General features: G+C 34.6%; 1 protein-coding gene across 4 annotated transcripts in view; it reads left to right on the top strand.

Annotated features, from left to right (window-relative positions):
• Nucleotides 1-16,463, top strand: part of Skap2 (src kinase associated phosphoprotein 2) — a 179,519-nt gene that overhangs the window by 104,158 nt on the left and 58,898 nt on the right. For all 4 annotated transcript variants that reach the window (XM_063239690.1, XM_003467941.5, XM_063239698.1 and 1 more), the window contains 2 exons: nt 6,456-6,533; nt 7,547-7,630. In XM_063239690.1, the coding sequence (XP_063095760.1) occupies nt 6,456-6,533; nt 7,547-7,630 (162 nt within the window). The remainder of the gene's footprint in view (nt 1-6,455; nt 6,534-7,546; nt 7,631-16,463) is intronic.

Genomic DNA, 16,463 nt, shown 5'->3' with positions numbered 1-16,463 from the left:
TTAAGTTTTATTTCATTTTCTCATAATATTTTTTGTTTTTCTGAATTCAATTTTTTCTTGTATAGAGCAGATGATTAAGATACAGGAAGATAAGTAGCCAAAAAGCTACTCTATATAGAAAGGTTAGATTCTTTTGGTCAAATTTAAAGACTGATTATTAAAAAGGAATTTATACAAATAAAAAAACTTGTCTGTAAAGTGAAATGTCTCATATTGTATCATAGTTTTGGATGATTCAGTATGTTGATATAGTGTCATCCTTGGAAATAATTGAGAGATTGTGGATTTTCCACAAATCAGTAACTGGAATTTTTAAATAAAATATTTTAAAGTTCTATAAGGAACATGTGTAAGATATTATATAAATGTGATACTTAATGTTCTGTTTTTAGACTAAAGGACCAGAAACCTTAAACAGATTTTTTAAGCATCTGTTTTGATGAGAAGAGCACAATTGTCCTATTTTAAAGGTTTGTCTAAAAAAGTTATTTTCTGATTTGCAATAGGATAGTTTCGATTCTGGCAATATCCCTATGCATGCTGTAAAATGAAAGAAGCAATTTTAAATGAATGGAGCTGGATAACTGAGTTCTATGGTTAATACAACTGTCGGTCTGTGATTTTTTTTTTTTTTTTTACTATGACTTTAGTGGATATTGATGAACTTCTTTTATTTAGATTTCTCGTAATTATTCTGGAATCTTGCCATTTGACTTACATATTTTGATAACTTTCTGTGAAAATTTTCAACAGCCATAAATAAGTAAACATAAATACTTGACATAAAATAGAAGCTTTTAATTAGACTCTGAACAAGCACTTAATCTTCTAGATTTTTAAAATCACATTTAAGAACTCTTTCTGCATGCATGTATCTGTAATATTAATAGCATTTGTCTCCTTTGGTCTCAGATAGGCTTTTTTTTTTTTTTTTTTGGTACTGGGGATTGAACTCACAACCTCACGTTTGCCAAGCAGGCACTTATACTGCTGAGCTAAACCCCCAGCTCAGATAGACTTATTGAAAACATTGGAATTCTCATGAGGCTATTGGAATTTCCATTTTATAAAATAGAGTTAATAAAGTAAACCTGGATTATCCTAATGGTTATTCAGCTTTTGCTTAGTAGCTTTCAAAGCAACTAGCCACTTTATAGAGAAGGAAATAGATTGACAGATGGTGAACCTGTGACAACCACCTCTGCTTTTGTCCAGTGTCATTACACAAGCTGCTGTGTCAGTGTTTAAATCCTCATCCTCAAGGTTTAGCCCTCCAAAGAACTGTGTGGTTCTACTAATTGGAAGTTTATTTTCTATCTAAGCATGGTGGGAGCCTTCTTTGTTTTTGTTTTTATGGGAAATGTGGTAGCCTTAGGATCACCAGTATCAATATGTTACTTGATTCATCCCTTCTGAAGAAATAAATAATTGTAATGAGAAAAGCTCTGTGAAAGGATTACACTAAGTAACAAAATTAGTCATCTTTTAGTACTGTAATTATAGTTACTGCAGAAATAAAACCTTTGAAATGATGTAGAACTTCCTAAAGGAAATTACTAATGCTTTATAAAAAATATGAACAGTTCCTACATTTGATATCATTGAAAGCTGAATCCAGTTTGGGCCTTAGGCATTTGTTAATGCACTAGAAAATATTACTGTTAGTATATCTCATGGAGTCCTAGAATTGGAAAAACCTTGGAGGTGATCTCAGTTTTTCATATTTTAGATGAGGAAACAGAGAGGCTAAGTGTTTTGTTTAAGGTCACAAATATGCAGAATTGTGACTTCATTATGGACTTCTTTAATACGTACCATGGGCTTTGAAGTCAGTATCAATGTAAAGCAAAATTTTTATATTTCTGCTATACTGTTATTTATATCCAAATTAGGCTTAGGTTATCTTCCTTGTTGGTGCATCTTCTTTGTGCTGTATTTTTTGTTACTTTGCAGATGTACTAGTGATTTTTCTTTTACTTAGAACCATTTTTAGAATAATAAAGAAGGGTTAGAGAATCTACATTTTTGTTTGTCTGTGTATTGTCTAGAAGCAGGAACATAGCATCTGAGTTCACCTGTGCAAGTGTGAAGTGAGATTTAAATGACACTTGGAGAATGATGAGTTCCAAGCCAGTCAGAGCTCTGGGAACCAAGGCACATTTACAGACTGTTTTCGAAGCTTAATATCCAATGCACCCATTAGCTAAAATTTTTATAAGATACTAGGCACCATCTAGGAAGACATTGGAAACAAAACCTAAAGCATTTTTTTTTCTTTCCTTCCAGTACTGGGGATCGAACTCATGACCACCTGCTGCAAGGGCAGGTGCTTATGCCGCTGAGCTAAATCCCCAGCCCCCTCTTAAAGCATTTTTTAACCTTTATACAAAAGTATGATGCATTTGGATATTGCTATTATTAAATGACACCTGAAAATATATTTCAGTTTTGATGACCATTTCTTGAGAAAAATTAGAAAATAAAAGGAGTAGGAAAGGGTGTTACCAGCATGAAATAAGTGTTTTTAAAAAATTGATGTGAAGTATAATGTGATTTAAATGTAAAGCTGTCATTAACTGGATAGATTTTTTAACAATGGGTCTATTTATGAAATTCAGAAAATACTTAGTGACTAGGTATTTTTCAGAGATAAAAGAAAGTACCCTCTTCCTGGGGTAGCTAGTTAGGAACTTAGTATCCTAGCAATCAGGTAAAAATGAAGAATTTAAAAAAGATTAGATAAACATATGAGTATTTTGTTCATATGAAATAATACACAAAGAAGGATACTCCTGAAGGGCTTGTCTTTAACTTTTTGCAGGTCAAGGTCATGTCATGTGGTGACTCAGAATAGTGAACTAAATAGACCAAGGTCCTGACTTAGAGTGAAAGGTCTCATGAGCAAAAAACAACCTTTCTAATATAAGGGAAAAGGAATTTTTAGTTGAATAAAAATGGTAGGTAAAACTATAGAAGTTGAAAGTTTTAGTGTTAGTTTTGAAAGTTTCCCCACAAAGAAGGGGAAAATTGAAGCCTGCAAAAAGCGAGTCTCAGAAAGGAATTTTATATGAATTCCAGCTTGAATAACCATAAGATGTGAATATATTGATGCAAACAAACCCATCATTTTGCAATGATTTGTGAATGATAAAATAATGAAATGAAAGTTTTAAATTCCTTAGAAATCTGGCACTTAAATTGGTCACCAAAGTTTCTTATACAAAATTTAGAAAATGAAAAACAGATGTCTACTTTGAAAGTGTTTCTGAATTACATCCATTGATATCTATTCACAGTCCTACATGAAGAATAAAAAAGTAGGTAGAAATGAAACTGAATAAAAAGTGAATTCTACAGCTATTTGGAATGCTGCCAACTTTTTTTTTTTTTTTTTTTTGGTCTTTTTCCTTTTTATCGGTACCAGGGATCGAACTCACGACTGCCTGCTTGCAAGGCAGGTGCTTATGCTGCTGAGCTAAATCCCCAGCCCAATGCTGCCAACTTTTTCACCTTTCAAAAAATTTTCAAATTTTATTTTATTTATTTCTTTATTTCAAACATCCAGTGTGGATTTTAGATTGTGTGGAAAGTAGCGAAATACATATGTAGTTCTCATAACACATACGTAGTTCTCATTAACACTGATCTACTCCTCCAGCATATTACCATCAAGTACATACTGCATTTGAAAGTTTTACATTCTGTTTCCCACTGGAACTAGTTTAGAGGTGTCCGTACCGAGCCATCTACTTGAATGCTTCTGATGCACTACTCTACCTTTGCCATAGCTGTATCCTCATCCTAAAGTTTACTGTTAGTAAAAGTTACAGATTGGAAGATGATCCATTTCTTGCTTAGTTATTTGTGTGGAGTATTAGTTTTAATATTTAATGTTTGAGCTGCTTTAGAAAAGTGAGACTATCAGATAAGAAATGCATAGTCCTTTTATAAAAAGATAGTCTTTCTTTTTTTCTTCTGTGTACTGAAAAGTGGTAATTTTTAGCAGTACTAATGGATTGGCCTGAGTATGGATTAATATTTTTTCTTTGTTAGGGCATACTTTCTCTATTACCTCCTTTCACCCTGCAAGGAAATCATTTAACAATGACCACAGTGCTTCACTTGTATAAATACCCAATTATACCTTTTCTTGTCCTTCTGATAAACATTTTGTAGACAGTGTACAGTAGTCTTACATCTACATTAGTATCCATTCCACTAAAAGTTTACTAACATATAATAATAGTTAATTAACAATCCTAACATGTGCCAAATGCCTCCTGTGTTATACAGGTCTAAGACCTGGTTCGAACTTACTTTTGGACAAGTGTGTGAATTTTGACATTCCACAGAACTAATATATTATTATGAACTCACTGAATGGTGAATAATTGGGTGTGTGTATATATGGTTTCTCAAAGTAAGATAAGGTGGTTTTGGTGTATGGTAATTGCATGGCAGTTCTTCCTTGTTGCCTGCAAGGTATGTATCTGCCATCCTTACCTTCCTTTTTGCGATATATTTACATTTGTAGGATTTTAACTCTTCGGCTAATCTGAATTTTCTTAAAGAGTAACATACTGTTGATCTTTGTAGGTATAACTATGAGGTTTACACAATGTGAGGACTCAGGTTTTTATATCTTGTAACAAATTCCCAATATTTGCTATCAAAAAGTATGAAGTATTTATATATTTGTGGTGCTATACAAATCAAATAGTACTTCTGAGGATTAAAAATATAAAATATTTAAAGGAATTTCTATTGATATACCTTTGCTTTTGAAAGAATTTACATGGCTGTAGCATGAATGGCAATGATGGCTTAAAACATTGAATTTTTGGTTAAAAAAAGTTTTGTTTCCCTTGCAGTCTCCCTCAGTTTCCCAGAGTGCTAGGATTACAAGCATACACCACCACAGCCAGCCTAAAGAGTGATAGTCTGGTTTACTGTCCTCGAGAAGTCATTCCATAATCTGCACACTTCCATTGGCAAATTCCAGTAATGCCTCAGTTCAGAATGCTTTTGTTTGTAGACAATTTGGTTCACAAATGGAAGGATTTGTCAAAAAATTTTTTTATTTGCAAACTCTGAATCAGGTGACAAACACTACCACAACAATCTTTCCCACGCAAACTTAAACATGGCCATTTTTTCCAAAATCATAAAACAGATTAAGTTTGTGAGCCAAGGGGCCACTATAAATGCCCTTTATGTACAAACACTGTCTTAAGGAAAATGTTTAAATTACTTTGAAGAAAAATGGATGCCTTTAGCATGCCTTTCAGTACTAAAACAAAAAAAAAATTACTTTTCAAAATGAAGAGGGAAAAGGAGAAGGAAGGAGGGTAGCAGAAGTGAGGGGGATAAACAGGAGGAGGAGAAGTGGTAGAACTCGCTAAGGTGAATATACACTGGGCACCTCAGCCCAATATTTGAGACCCTGTCTCAAAAAATTCTGTGATGAATTACTATATCAGAAACTTTTATGAGACACATCTATCATGTATCAATGGAATTAGGTTGGTTGTTTTCACTTGTTGGAGTTCTAGTAAAATACCAGTGATAATATATACCTCCATAGGAATGTATTTATCTAGATATAGATTTAGAGATATAGATAAATATAGATACAAATTTTTTTTGGTTCTGAGAATCGAAATCAGGATCTTATGCTTACCAGGCAGGTGTGAACAACTTATATTTATAATAATGAAGTTTATAAAAATAGTATTTGTGAAACTATTGAGTGGTTTTTTACTCATGACCATGAATGTACAATTTCTAATAAGCTTTAATCTTTACTTATTTAGGTTTTTAATATGTATGATAGTTCTATCTATTAAATAGAACTGTCTTTTGGGGCTCCTAAATGCCCTAGAAAAATTTAAATTATCCTCACTCCATTTATCATTATTAATATTTATCTGTGAAGGTAAAAAGGGAGAAGTAAATTTGGTATGGACTTGGAGCAACAAAATTTAATGCTTGATTTGGGGGGCAAATCATTTTATGTTTTACTTGATAGGTATAAGGACAGGAGGTAAGAATATGCATTTAAATTCTTGAAGAGTTAATCCAATAAAAGTGTAAAGAAGTTTATATAATTTATTTGAGGTTCCTAACCTCTTTCAGGGATTTGTTACACTTATTTATGATAGTTTCTATGTCCTGCCCTTACATAGATTGAAAAGTATTGGCCTTTCAAGATCATCCTGTTGCAGAATATTACTGTATTTTGAGGCGATGATATATTAAATAGAAGAGTACTGAACATTTTTTTTTTTTTGCTCTTGAGATTTATAGAAGGGAGGAGAGGCACTAGAATGGATCTGAAACAAGGCTAAGAGGCCTGGATTTAATTTTAGTAATTAAAAGTACATGGAGTCTAATGAGGTCTGGCACTTGGTTTTTCTAAAATGAATTACTTTTTTTCTCTTCTCTGCTTCCCACAGGGAACCAGTTTCCTCCAATTGCAGCACAGGACCTTCCTTCTGTTCTAAAGGCTGGCTACCTGGAAAAACGCAGAAAAGGTGAGCTGTCAAATTCTAATGAAAAGTGTAAGAATCATTTCACCTGTAGATAAAACATGTTTACAGTATACCTGTGGAGCTGGTACTCTTTAGATGATGGAACCGTTTGGGACTGTAAAAAAAACATCTGGACTACATCTAAAACATAAAATACTTGATTTAGCATCAAATAATTTTAAATTATAAAACAAAACATTGGATTGGATGGTTGCCAGCCTGGGCTCTTTATAAATGATTTAACAGCTGGTTCTTGTACCTTCTAGAAAAGCTGTGGGCCATGCTAGTGTTCTCCAGGCTGGGATTTCTCACTGTTATCCCACCCTGGTGAGTAGCTGGCCATCCTCGCCCTGACTGCCGTACACCATGTCTGCTGTGGTCACAGCACGCCTGGCATCTTGCCTGCCATTGTCAAGTATTCATTTCAGTGTTCCCCTTCATTGGCCATGATAATTGGGAGTTGACCAGATGGTCTGACTCTTTCAACACCCAAATCTAATGGGAAGGAAATATGGAGTTGATGTTAAGATATAGAAAATGAAAAGCAGAAAGTCTCTTCATTGCTGTTCTGCTTATCCATCAGGTAGTCTCTTTGGGCCCTTCTGTTTATTTTTCCTTTGCTTTTCTTAGCTGAATTTTACAGCTGAAAGAGATAATAGAAATAACATGAATTAGGTGCTCCCCCTTCCTTTTATAACATGAGAAAATGAGATCCAGATGAATTGACGGTTTTTTGATGCGTTTTTGAAACTGTTGGGAAAGTTTGGTAGCCGAGCAATTGAGCCCATGAGTGTGGCAGCTCCATTTTTGCTTTAGTTGATTCCTTTTAGCTTAGTTGGTGGTGGTGGTAGTAATGATTTGTCTCTTGAAATAGAAAATACAGATTAACTAGTCACAGAACATTAGAGCTAAAAGGAGTCGGACAATTGACGTTCCCTTTATAATAAAGAGATGGCTTTACATTTATATCAGTCCTGTAGGTTACTTAAATGTTCCTTTTTTCTCCTTTTTTACAGATCACAGCTTTCTGGGATTTGAATGGCAGAAACGGTGGTGTGCCCTGAGTAAAACAGTGTTCTATTACTATGGCAGTGATAAAGGTAGTATTGCTTGCTGTTCATTTACATCAACTATTGCATGAACAATTTGGGGCCATTTTTACTTACCCCCTACCCTAATTTTTGGTTTCAGAGTAAACTGAACACAAGTGAAAAAAGAGCAGTGTAAATTTTAACAGTTATAGTCTGAGTAATTTGTACTTCCATTTCCTTATTTGACAAATACTCTGAATTCCAAACTCTGTGTCCCAAAGTTAACACAGTGGTGTTTTAATGAATTAGAAAACAGAGTGAAGTAATTTTCATCCATGTGGTCTTTCACTCTAGAAATATTTATCACCAGGTTACAGTTATAGAACTTCTAGAAAGGCAAACAGTGTAGAGATATGAAAAACTTAAAAGCAGAAAAAGAAAATATTTTAAAAGAAAAATTCAGATAAATGTATACAACACTCTTTTGATCCCCCTTTATTGATTTGAATAATGGCAGGAAGTATGTTCACTGTATCCTGGACGCTGGGTAAGCACTTTAGCTATCTAAGCATATCAGCTATATTAACCTGTTCAACTCCCAGCCTCTTATGAGGTAGATACTGTTACTAGCTCCACTTACTTTACTGTTAGGAAGACAGAGGACAGAGAGGTTAAGGTTTGTTCAGAGTCACAGAACTATTAAATGGCAGCTCTGGGATTTGCCTAAACCTACACAGAGTCCAATCTCTTAACCGCTAGTGTTACTGTAATGGTTAGAACACTGCGATGTTTTTTGTAATTTCATGTTTTAATTAATAAACCTTTTAGTTACAGCTCATATAACTTTTAAGTTTCTTATTGGAAGAAACAAAAGCACAAAATAATTAAATTTAAGGCATGTAAATTCTTAGTTTTGCTTTTTTTTTCCCCCCTTAGGGAAAACAGGGCAGAAGTTGAATATCACTACTTCATTTTGCTCTTTATTTATATTTTGGACCTTTTATAGAAGAGAAACCATATGATATTTAAATTTGTGTGTCTGATTTATTTCACCTAACATTATTGTCTCTAGGAAAGAGTTGGAGGGAGCAAAGAGGGATGGGAGGAGAAGGGACAAAAAAAGATTTAAGGTGTAGTATGTTCATGTGCAAATTTCCCACTATAAATGTAGTCATTGTGTACTGGAAGCATGTACTGATAAGATGTTGAACTTCATAAATTAAGGTTCATGCAGAAACAGGTAACCTTTGCTTCCAGAAAGCGCATTGCAAGGAAAAAAGACATCTAAGCCCAGAATCACTGAATATAAATTTTCACATGGAATTGTTACTTAACAGTGTTATTTGGAAATTTTACTTGGTATTATTTGCAGTATTGTGGTTTTTTCCTTATAAACTTGATCAAATGAAGTTAATATAGTTTGGATAAATTTAAAATACATAATGCTACAAGTTGATCTCATCTTTTGGGGTAACAAATTAAGACTTTGTCAGTTCGTATTCTATCACTGATATATAATATGTTCAAGTATAGTAAGTGATCATCAGTGAAATGTAAGCTGTAAACATCTAGAAACAAGTGGCCTTTCTTTTATTAAGGGTAAGAAGGTGCTTTTGTTGGAAAAGTTAGAGTCCAAATTCAGTCATGATTATCATAGATTGTAAACTTGTTTTGCTACTACACAGAGATATTATTTTATTGTGAATTTAGATCAAATTTTGCCTTTCTACAGAGTAACATTCTCTTTTCACTAGAAGAGAGGAGGGAGATTTCAAATCCTTGTGGCTTTGAATTCTCATTTCTGATCTCGTTAAGAATCAGTGATGGGTAATACTCCACTGTATAAAAACCCCCACATCTTTATTCATTCTTTTGTTGATGAGCATTTGGACTGTTTCCAAGTTTTAACTATTAAAAACTGTGCTGCTGTAAACATGGGTGTGCATATATTGCTTTTAGTTCTTTTGGGAAGATACCAAGAAAGGGAATAGCTGGATGGACTAGAGCGTCTAGTGTTGGTTTTTTAAGGAATCACCACACTGATTTCCTCAGAAGTTGCACCAGTCTGCATTTCACCAAAAGTGGAGAAGGGTTCCTTTCCCCCCAAAGCCCAGCTAGCATTTGTTAGTAGTTGATTGCTTGATACTAGCTGTTCTTTCTGAAGTGAGATGGAATCTCAGCATTGTTTTAACTTGCATCTCTCAAATAACCAGTGATATTAAACTTTGTTTCATATATTTATTTGCCATTTGTACTTCTTCATTTGAGAAGTGTATACTCATTTCAGATGGCCATTTTTGGACTGAGCCTTTAAATTTAGGAGATACAATTTTTTTGAGTCCTTTATGTATTCTCTGTGGTGGTCTTTTGTCTGTGAAACAACTGGCACCAATTTTTTCCTCACTCCCGAGTTTCCTCTCCGTTGATTTCTTTCCCTGTGCAAAACCTTAGTAAGATGAGATCCCAGTTTTTGTTTGTGATATTTCCTGTGACATAGGAGTTTTTGTCATAAAGGCCTTGCCTATACCTTTGTCTTCAAGAATTCTACCTATTCTCTCTTCTGGAAGATTTAGTGTTTCTGTTTAATATTTAGATCTTTGATCTGTTTTGATTGTAGTGTAGAGCATGCCAAGACATATGTCAGTCATAAAGAAGAATAAACCTGAGACATTTCTAGTCTCAGAAATGGATGCACCTTGAGACCATACTTTAAAGTGAAATAAATCAGACACACAAATATAAATATCCCAATATTTCTCTTGTGTAAGAAAACAAAAGTGTAAATAAGGACCCAAATGAATAATAGATATTGTGAAATAGGAGGAAAATGTTCAAATGGGAAGGGGAACTATGGAGGGGGGGAGACAGGAAAGAAGAGAAAAAAATAATAAAAAAAGGAAAAATGAAAACAAAGGTTTCATAAATCAGGAGGAGAAGAAAGGTAGAACAGAGAAAGGGAAATGGAAAAAAAGAATCAAGCTATATCATGCTAAATTATGTATGATGAATGTGATCACCAATAAACTTAATTTAAAAAAAGAATCAGTGATGAGGAAGGAGAGGTAAATAGAATTAAACATGTACCAACTCCTTACAATGAATGTAATCCTTATGTACTGCAGACTTGTACTGATAAAAACAGAAATTTAACTTAGAATCAAGGTCAGTGTTTATATCATTCATAATTGATATATAACAACTGTTAGGTCAAGGATCAGCAAGACTGTTTCTAAAATTCCAGAACAGTTTACTTCTGTGTCAAAGACCAATATTTTATTTCTTAGATATTAAATTTTCATTTATGTTCTTACTTGAGACCTTATGGTGGTAACATTCTTAATAATTTCAATTTAACTACTTTGTAATCCACTTAGCGCCTTCAACCACTTTTGTTTTCTAAAAATTGGCATTCTAACATTTTTTTATGTTGTAAAGAAACAATAGCCTATCTTTCATTTCCTTAAAAGTTTTTCTGTCTATCACTGTGAAGCCTCCTGTTTCCAGAGTGGTTTCAAGCGGCTCTTTTCTCCTTTGGCTTTTCCTTTGGAATGCTCAGTTTGTTTCTCTTCTTTTCAGGACTCAAAAAATTATCTCCCTTTAGATATTTTTAAATGGTTTATTTGGTGTGATCCTGACTTCCTTCCTTTATACATTTTTCTTTCCAGGAAAATGTATCAAATAAAAGTATTGTTTTCTTTCATGAAACCAGGTAACTGGTTTTTAAAGCCTTGTTTTTTGTATGTATGAACCATTTACCCAAACTTTGGGAAGAGCTATTTAGATATATGAGAAGTATAATCTTCCAACTAAGTAGGATTTAGATGAATGGATTATAGATGCATGGAAGGAGTTGATACCACTTACTAGGTTAAACTGTACTTTGTTACTGTTTGACAGATACATAGCTTACAATTTCTCCCTTATGCATGTGCCAAAAAATATATTGACCTATCAATATAGTAATGGCTTAGAAAGAGTAGTTCCATCCTCTAGGGTATATAATGCACTTACCTTTGTACCTATAAATATTGTGTGTATTTATTATTCATAGCCATTTGGAGCCCTTAAGTAACAAAATATATGGTACATTTTTTATCACTTTATGAAATCACATCCATTCTCTCATCTCCTTCCTTTTCCTGTGATTGTCATGAGACTCATTCATCAGACTTCCTAGATCCTAGATGTTCAGATTTCCATCAAAGCTTTCATTCATTCACTTATTTATTTTTCTTTTATTTGGTAAACATTAATTGGCTACTTGGTAGATAACAGGCACTGGGACTCCAAAGATCCTTGGAAGTGTTCACTGTTTGGTTTGTGTGGGTAGTAATGAGAGGAAGAGAGGATGCTGTGGGATCTGATGTGAGGGGCTAAGCAGAGAGACATAATTTCAATATAGTTGCAGTAAGAAATTAAAAAAAAAAACTTTGGACCACATAGAAATGAAAGATAACCACCTGGGGAAATTAGGGAGGATCCCCTAGTGGAGAGAGCACTTCACTGAATCTGGCCTTGATGCAATGAGAAGGGGTTTGAATTCTGTAGTTTAATGTCTTTCCAGAATTTGTATGTTGGAAACCTAACTTGTAAGAAGACAATGTTAAGAAGAGTGGTTTTCAGGAAGTGATTAGGCCATGAGAGCTTTACTTTTCTGAAAAGTTCCCTTGCAAAAGAGGCCTGAGTGACCTCTGGAGACTTTCTTTTGTCCAGAGCATTTTTGGGGCATGGTGTTTGTCCCCCTTGGAGATTGCAGCAACAAAGTATCATCTGGAAGCAGAGAGAAGTCCTCACTAGATGCTGAGACCACTGACCCTTGATCTTGGACTTCCCAGCTTCCAAGACTTGGAATAATAAATTTCTTCTATTTATCCATTATACAGTCTTGGGATTGATAGCACCAAAGGAGGATAAAATAAACATTCCTGGCAAAGAAACAGCAGAAATTTTGAGTTGTGAAAGGGAATGAATTGTTGTGTTCAAGGCCAGAGCTGGAATAGGTAAGAGCAGAGGACTCAAAGACTAAAGAAGTAGATAAGATCAGATTGGTAAGAGCGTTCTGAGAACAGAGACCTTGCTAAGGGTTTTGAGTATGGTCTTGAAGCAGAGGGTGTATGATCAGATTTGGTTTTTGGGACAGTATTGTTTACTGGAATGGATAGAAACTGGGCCAAAAGGACTATTTACGAGAATGTTAGCTAGGCTAACGAAAAGAAGTTACCACAGGGCTGTAGAGAAGAACTTATTGCACATCTCTCTGATGCCAAATCTGTGATTTCCCAACAACTTTGTGATAGTTATCGATTACTCTAGGGGTATCCATCATTGATGATCTAATTAGAAACCTATTCCAAAGTCATACTTTTTCTTATTTTCTGTTTACCTTCTACATGATCTTGACTTGGCATAATGATATAAAACTTACCTATCTTCTTTTTTTAGGAGGGATGGGATTGGCAGTGCATAGTACCTATCTCTTTTCAGGAATTATACTGTCCTTTCCTCACCTCTCCCAATTAAAGACTATCCTAGCACCAGCTGATTATCAGCAGCTATTAGTAGTCTGGGCCATTCTAAATGTATGTGAGAGGTTATTTATGTAGTAGGTTTGTAATTTTTCATTATATTATTTTCATTATATAATAGTTGAAAATTTGGCTTAATACAGATAATGAAATATAACAAAACTTTCAGAGTTTGGTAGAGAAATACTATTTTTCATTGAAATTGACCTTTCTGCTCTCTGACTTTCCCTGAAACTTCACAGTTGGTAGGAAAGAAAATATATCTGTTCAGTTTGAAAATTATTCCTGGCTTAGGGCATCAATATTTTATAATTGCATCATGATGATATATGTGAAGTGTATGAGTGAATTGTGATATTTTTAAGATTTATATTGCAATTTTGTTTTCATTTGGTATGTAAAGGATAATATTTTTATCATTTAAGAAGTAGGAATCATTATTTCTACTGTTTATGAGGAATTATTATGATTTTACAGACTTTTAGGTCTTCAATATACAAGTGATAAATTTCAAGTTTTTTAAGTTTTTCTGCCGTTATAGTTAAGAGTCTTTGTAAGAGCATAGAGAAGTTAAAATATATACCTGACATTTAGTAAGATTTCTTCAACATGTAGAAATAGATACAGATTAAGTCTTACAGGTCTGATGACCATAATGTTGTTGGCTTGCTATGATAAAGCAGGAGATAGTTTGATTTTAAAATGTCTCTGTAGTTTGATTGTATAAATTGAAGATGGATCTCTCTCTCTCATATATATATATATATATATATATATATATATATATATATTGCTAGAGTTATATGTGTAGATAGATCGATTTGCATCTTCAGATGTATATATAGCTATAACAACTTCCATACCTATGGATATTTTTTGAACATCAATATGTCAGATACCATTATTGACAAGTAATATAATATACTGACTCACAGGAATGGGCACAACTAATAAAACCCTATGATGCATGGTCCAGTTGTGAAGATTTTGTGTTCCCTATGCAGGAGTTTAGCTTTCCAGTCTAAGGGGCAGTTAAAATTTCTAAGCATTGAAGGTAAAAATCACATGACAAGCTCTGATTGGATATGGTAAACACTGCTTTGTTGAGTGACAGGAACAGAATTGGAGGAGGTGAGATTGGAAGAAAGACATTCTGAAATTGAGATGGCTGAGTGTGAACCACGTCTGGGTTTGTTTCTTGCATTAAGCACACAGAGAAGCTCTGGTTATTGTCTATGTTTAATCACTTTTATGTTGCAGAAGTAACAGCAGGAGCAGCATTTATTCTTACTATAGGAGGCTCTAAGAGAACAATATATGTAGGATAAGATATTCCTTGTGTAAGGTATCTTGACAATAACTTTTGGTTATGGCAATGTAGAAAAACATACCATAATTATTATCTGGATTTCAATTTTAGAGGGAGATAGGCAAACAGAAAAATAGAAACAAAGGCTTTACCTTCCTTTTCTGTAAAAAAATGCCTATAATTTATTTAAGTCCTAAAAAAGAAAATATGTGGCTGTGTTGGTCAACTTGCCATTACTATAACAAAATGCTCAGGATAATCAGCTTATACAGAGAAAAGGTTTATTTTAGCTCAGTTTTGGAGGTTTTAATTCATGTTCATTTGATCTATTGCTTTTTGGCCTGTGGTGAACCACACACCAGGGTGGAAGCTTAAAGCAAAGGAAGCTTCTCATCTCATGTTGGCAAAAAAAGAGGAAGAAGCTGAGATCCCAGTATCTCCCATAAGAACGTATCTCCAGTGGCCTAATGTCCTTTGTCTAGACTCTACCCGGGTGCTAGGAAGATTTGGCCACCTTGCTAGTAGAACGGTAGGTGGGTAGTGCCAAACCTTTGCTACCTATAGCTAAGATCTACGTGGATCTTTGGGGGGACATCCCAGATCCAAACTATAGCAGTGACTGTGTACAAAAATCACTTACTATACTTGCAATATGCTAACACTCTAAAGCAAGAAAAAAAGAAAGAGTATTTCTAATACCTACAACTTCCTACCATCAGTTTATATTTGCTTAACATTTAATTTTAATTAAAATACTCTTTGAGTCTGTAAATGTATTATTATTCATGGCTAGTTAGAGCCTATTAATTAGCAAATATATAGAACTTATAATTCACTTAAAATAGTAATTATTTGAACTATCCTAGTGTAACTGAAAAACCAAAAAGTGTATTTCAAGCATGGACCCCTGTGTTTTTGTGTAAATAAACGAAAATGTTTATTTACCTTTAAGCATGGTTCTAGAACAATTTGCTAATCAGTTTTGGTAAAGTTTAGTATTGAGGGGTATAGTTTCTTCTCTCCTAATAAGTATTAGTACTTTTGAAATAACACATTATTCACAGAGGAAAGGGTCTTCTTAGCTATAGGTAGCAGATACTATCAAACATTGCTGAACCCATTGTATTGTTTTCTGTTTGCTAGCCATAGTACCAAGCTAGCATTCTTAGTACAAATGACAGAATCCATCTTTATGCAGAACAGGAAATCATTGGGAGAATATCAGCTGTCACACAGAACTGATGGGAAGGCTGAACAACTATGCTGAGAAGGTAGAGAAGAACTTACCTATTTCTGAAAACCAAGAGAACTTCACTGCGAGCCATGAAGAGTCTGATTTGGACTCATTATTGGCCTTGGCCTTGGCCACTAATGACATGTGATACTGCCACTATGCTCTGCCACCAGTTGGGAAAGCCATGGATTGATTCTGAGTTCTCTTGCTTTCTTACTGAACTCTAAGATCTCAGCTGGAGCTTCTGCTTGCATAAACTAAAACAGGGAAAATCAGTGTTTCTTTGGCTTCTATGGTAGTAAGTCAAGCCTCATCCCTACCTTCTTCTGGTGTTTACAGTTCTGTGATATTGTTTGTGTTACATCCCAGGGATGTGCTGGGTATGGAGCTGATCTTGGCCTCTGGATGTAGGGGCTGGGATTGGTCTTCTGTCACTGGAGTTCTCCAAAGTCCAACTGCTGTCTCCTCACTGCTGCTTCAGATGCTTCCATGTTACTGGCCTCGCTGATTACTGTACCCTCCAAAGGTGTGTGTGTGTGTGTGTGTGTGTGTGTGTGTGTGTGTGTGTGTGCGTGTGCGTAGGCCTGTTTTCCTGGGTTTTAGGGTTCCCATCAGTCTGATACTCTCCTGGCTAGCCCCACTATCTGAGGGGTAAGGAAGGAGGCCAGGAGTGTAAACTTACTGTCTTCTAACCGGCCTGCCTTCTGGGATGTAACAGAGGGGCATAGAACATGAATTCATTGTCTTTCTGCTGGCCTGCCCTCTAAGATATAATGTACATATTATTTTTAGCAGGCATCCAAGATGGATGAGTTTTGAAATATGCTTTTAAAA

Source organism: Cavia porcellus, unplaced genomic scaffold (genome assembly GCF_034190915.1).
Source record: "Cavia porcellus strain 051 isolate PalLab524CR breed Dunkin Hartley unplaced genomic scaffold, mCavPor4.1 scaffold_2, whole genome shotgun sequence".
NCBI classification, from domain to species: Eukaryota; Metazoa; Chordata; class Mammalia; order Rodentia; family Caviidae; genus Cavia; species Cavia porcellus.
The sequence above is the reverse complement of the archived record's forward strand: the minus strand, read 5'-3'. Positions and strand labels throughout refer to the sequence as shown.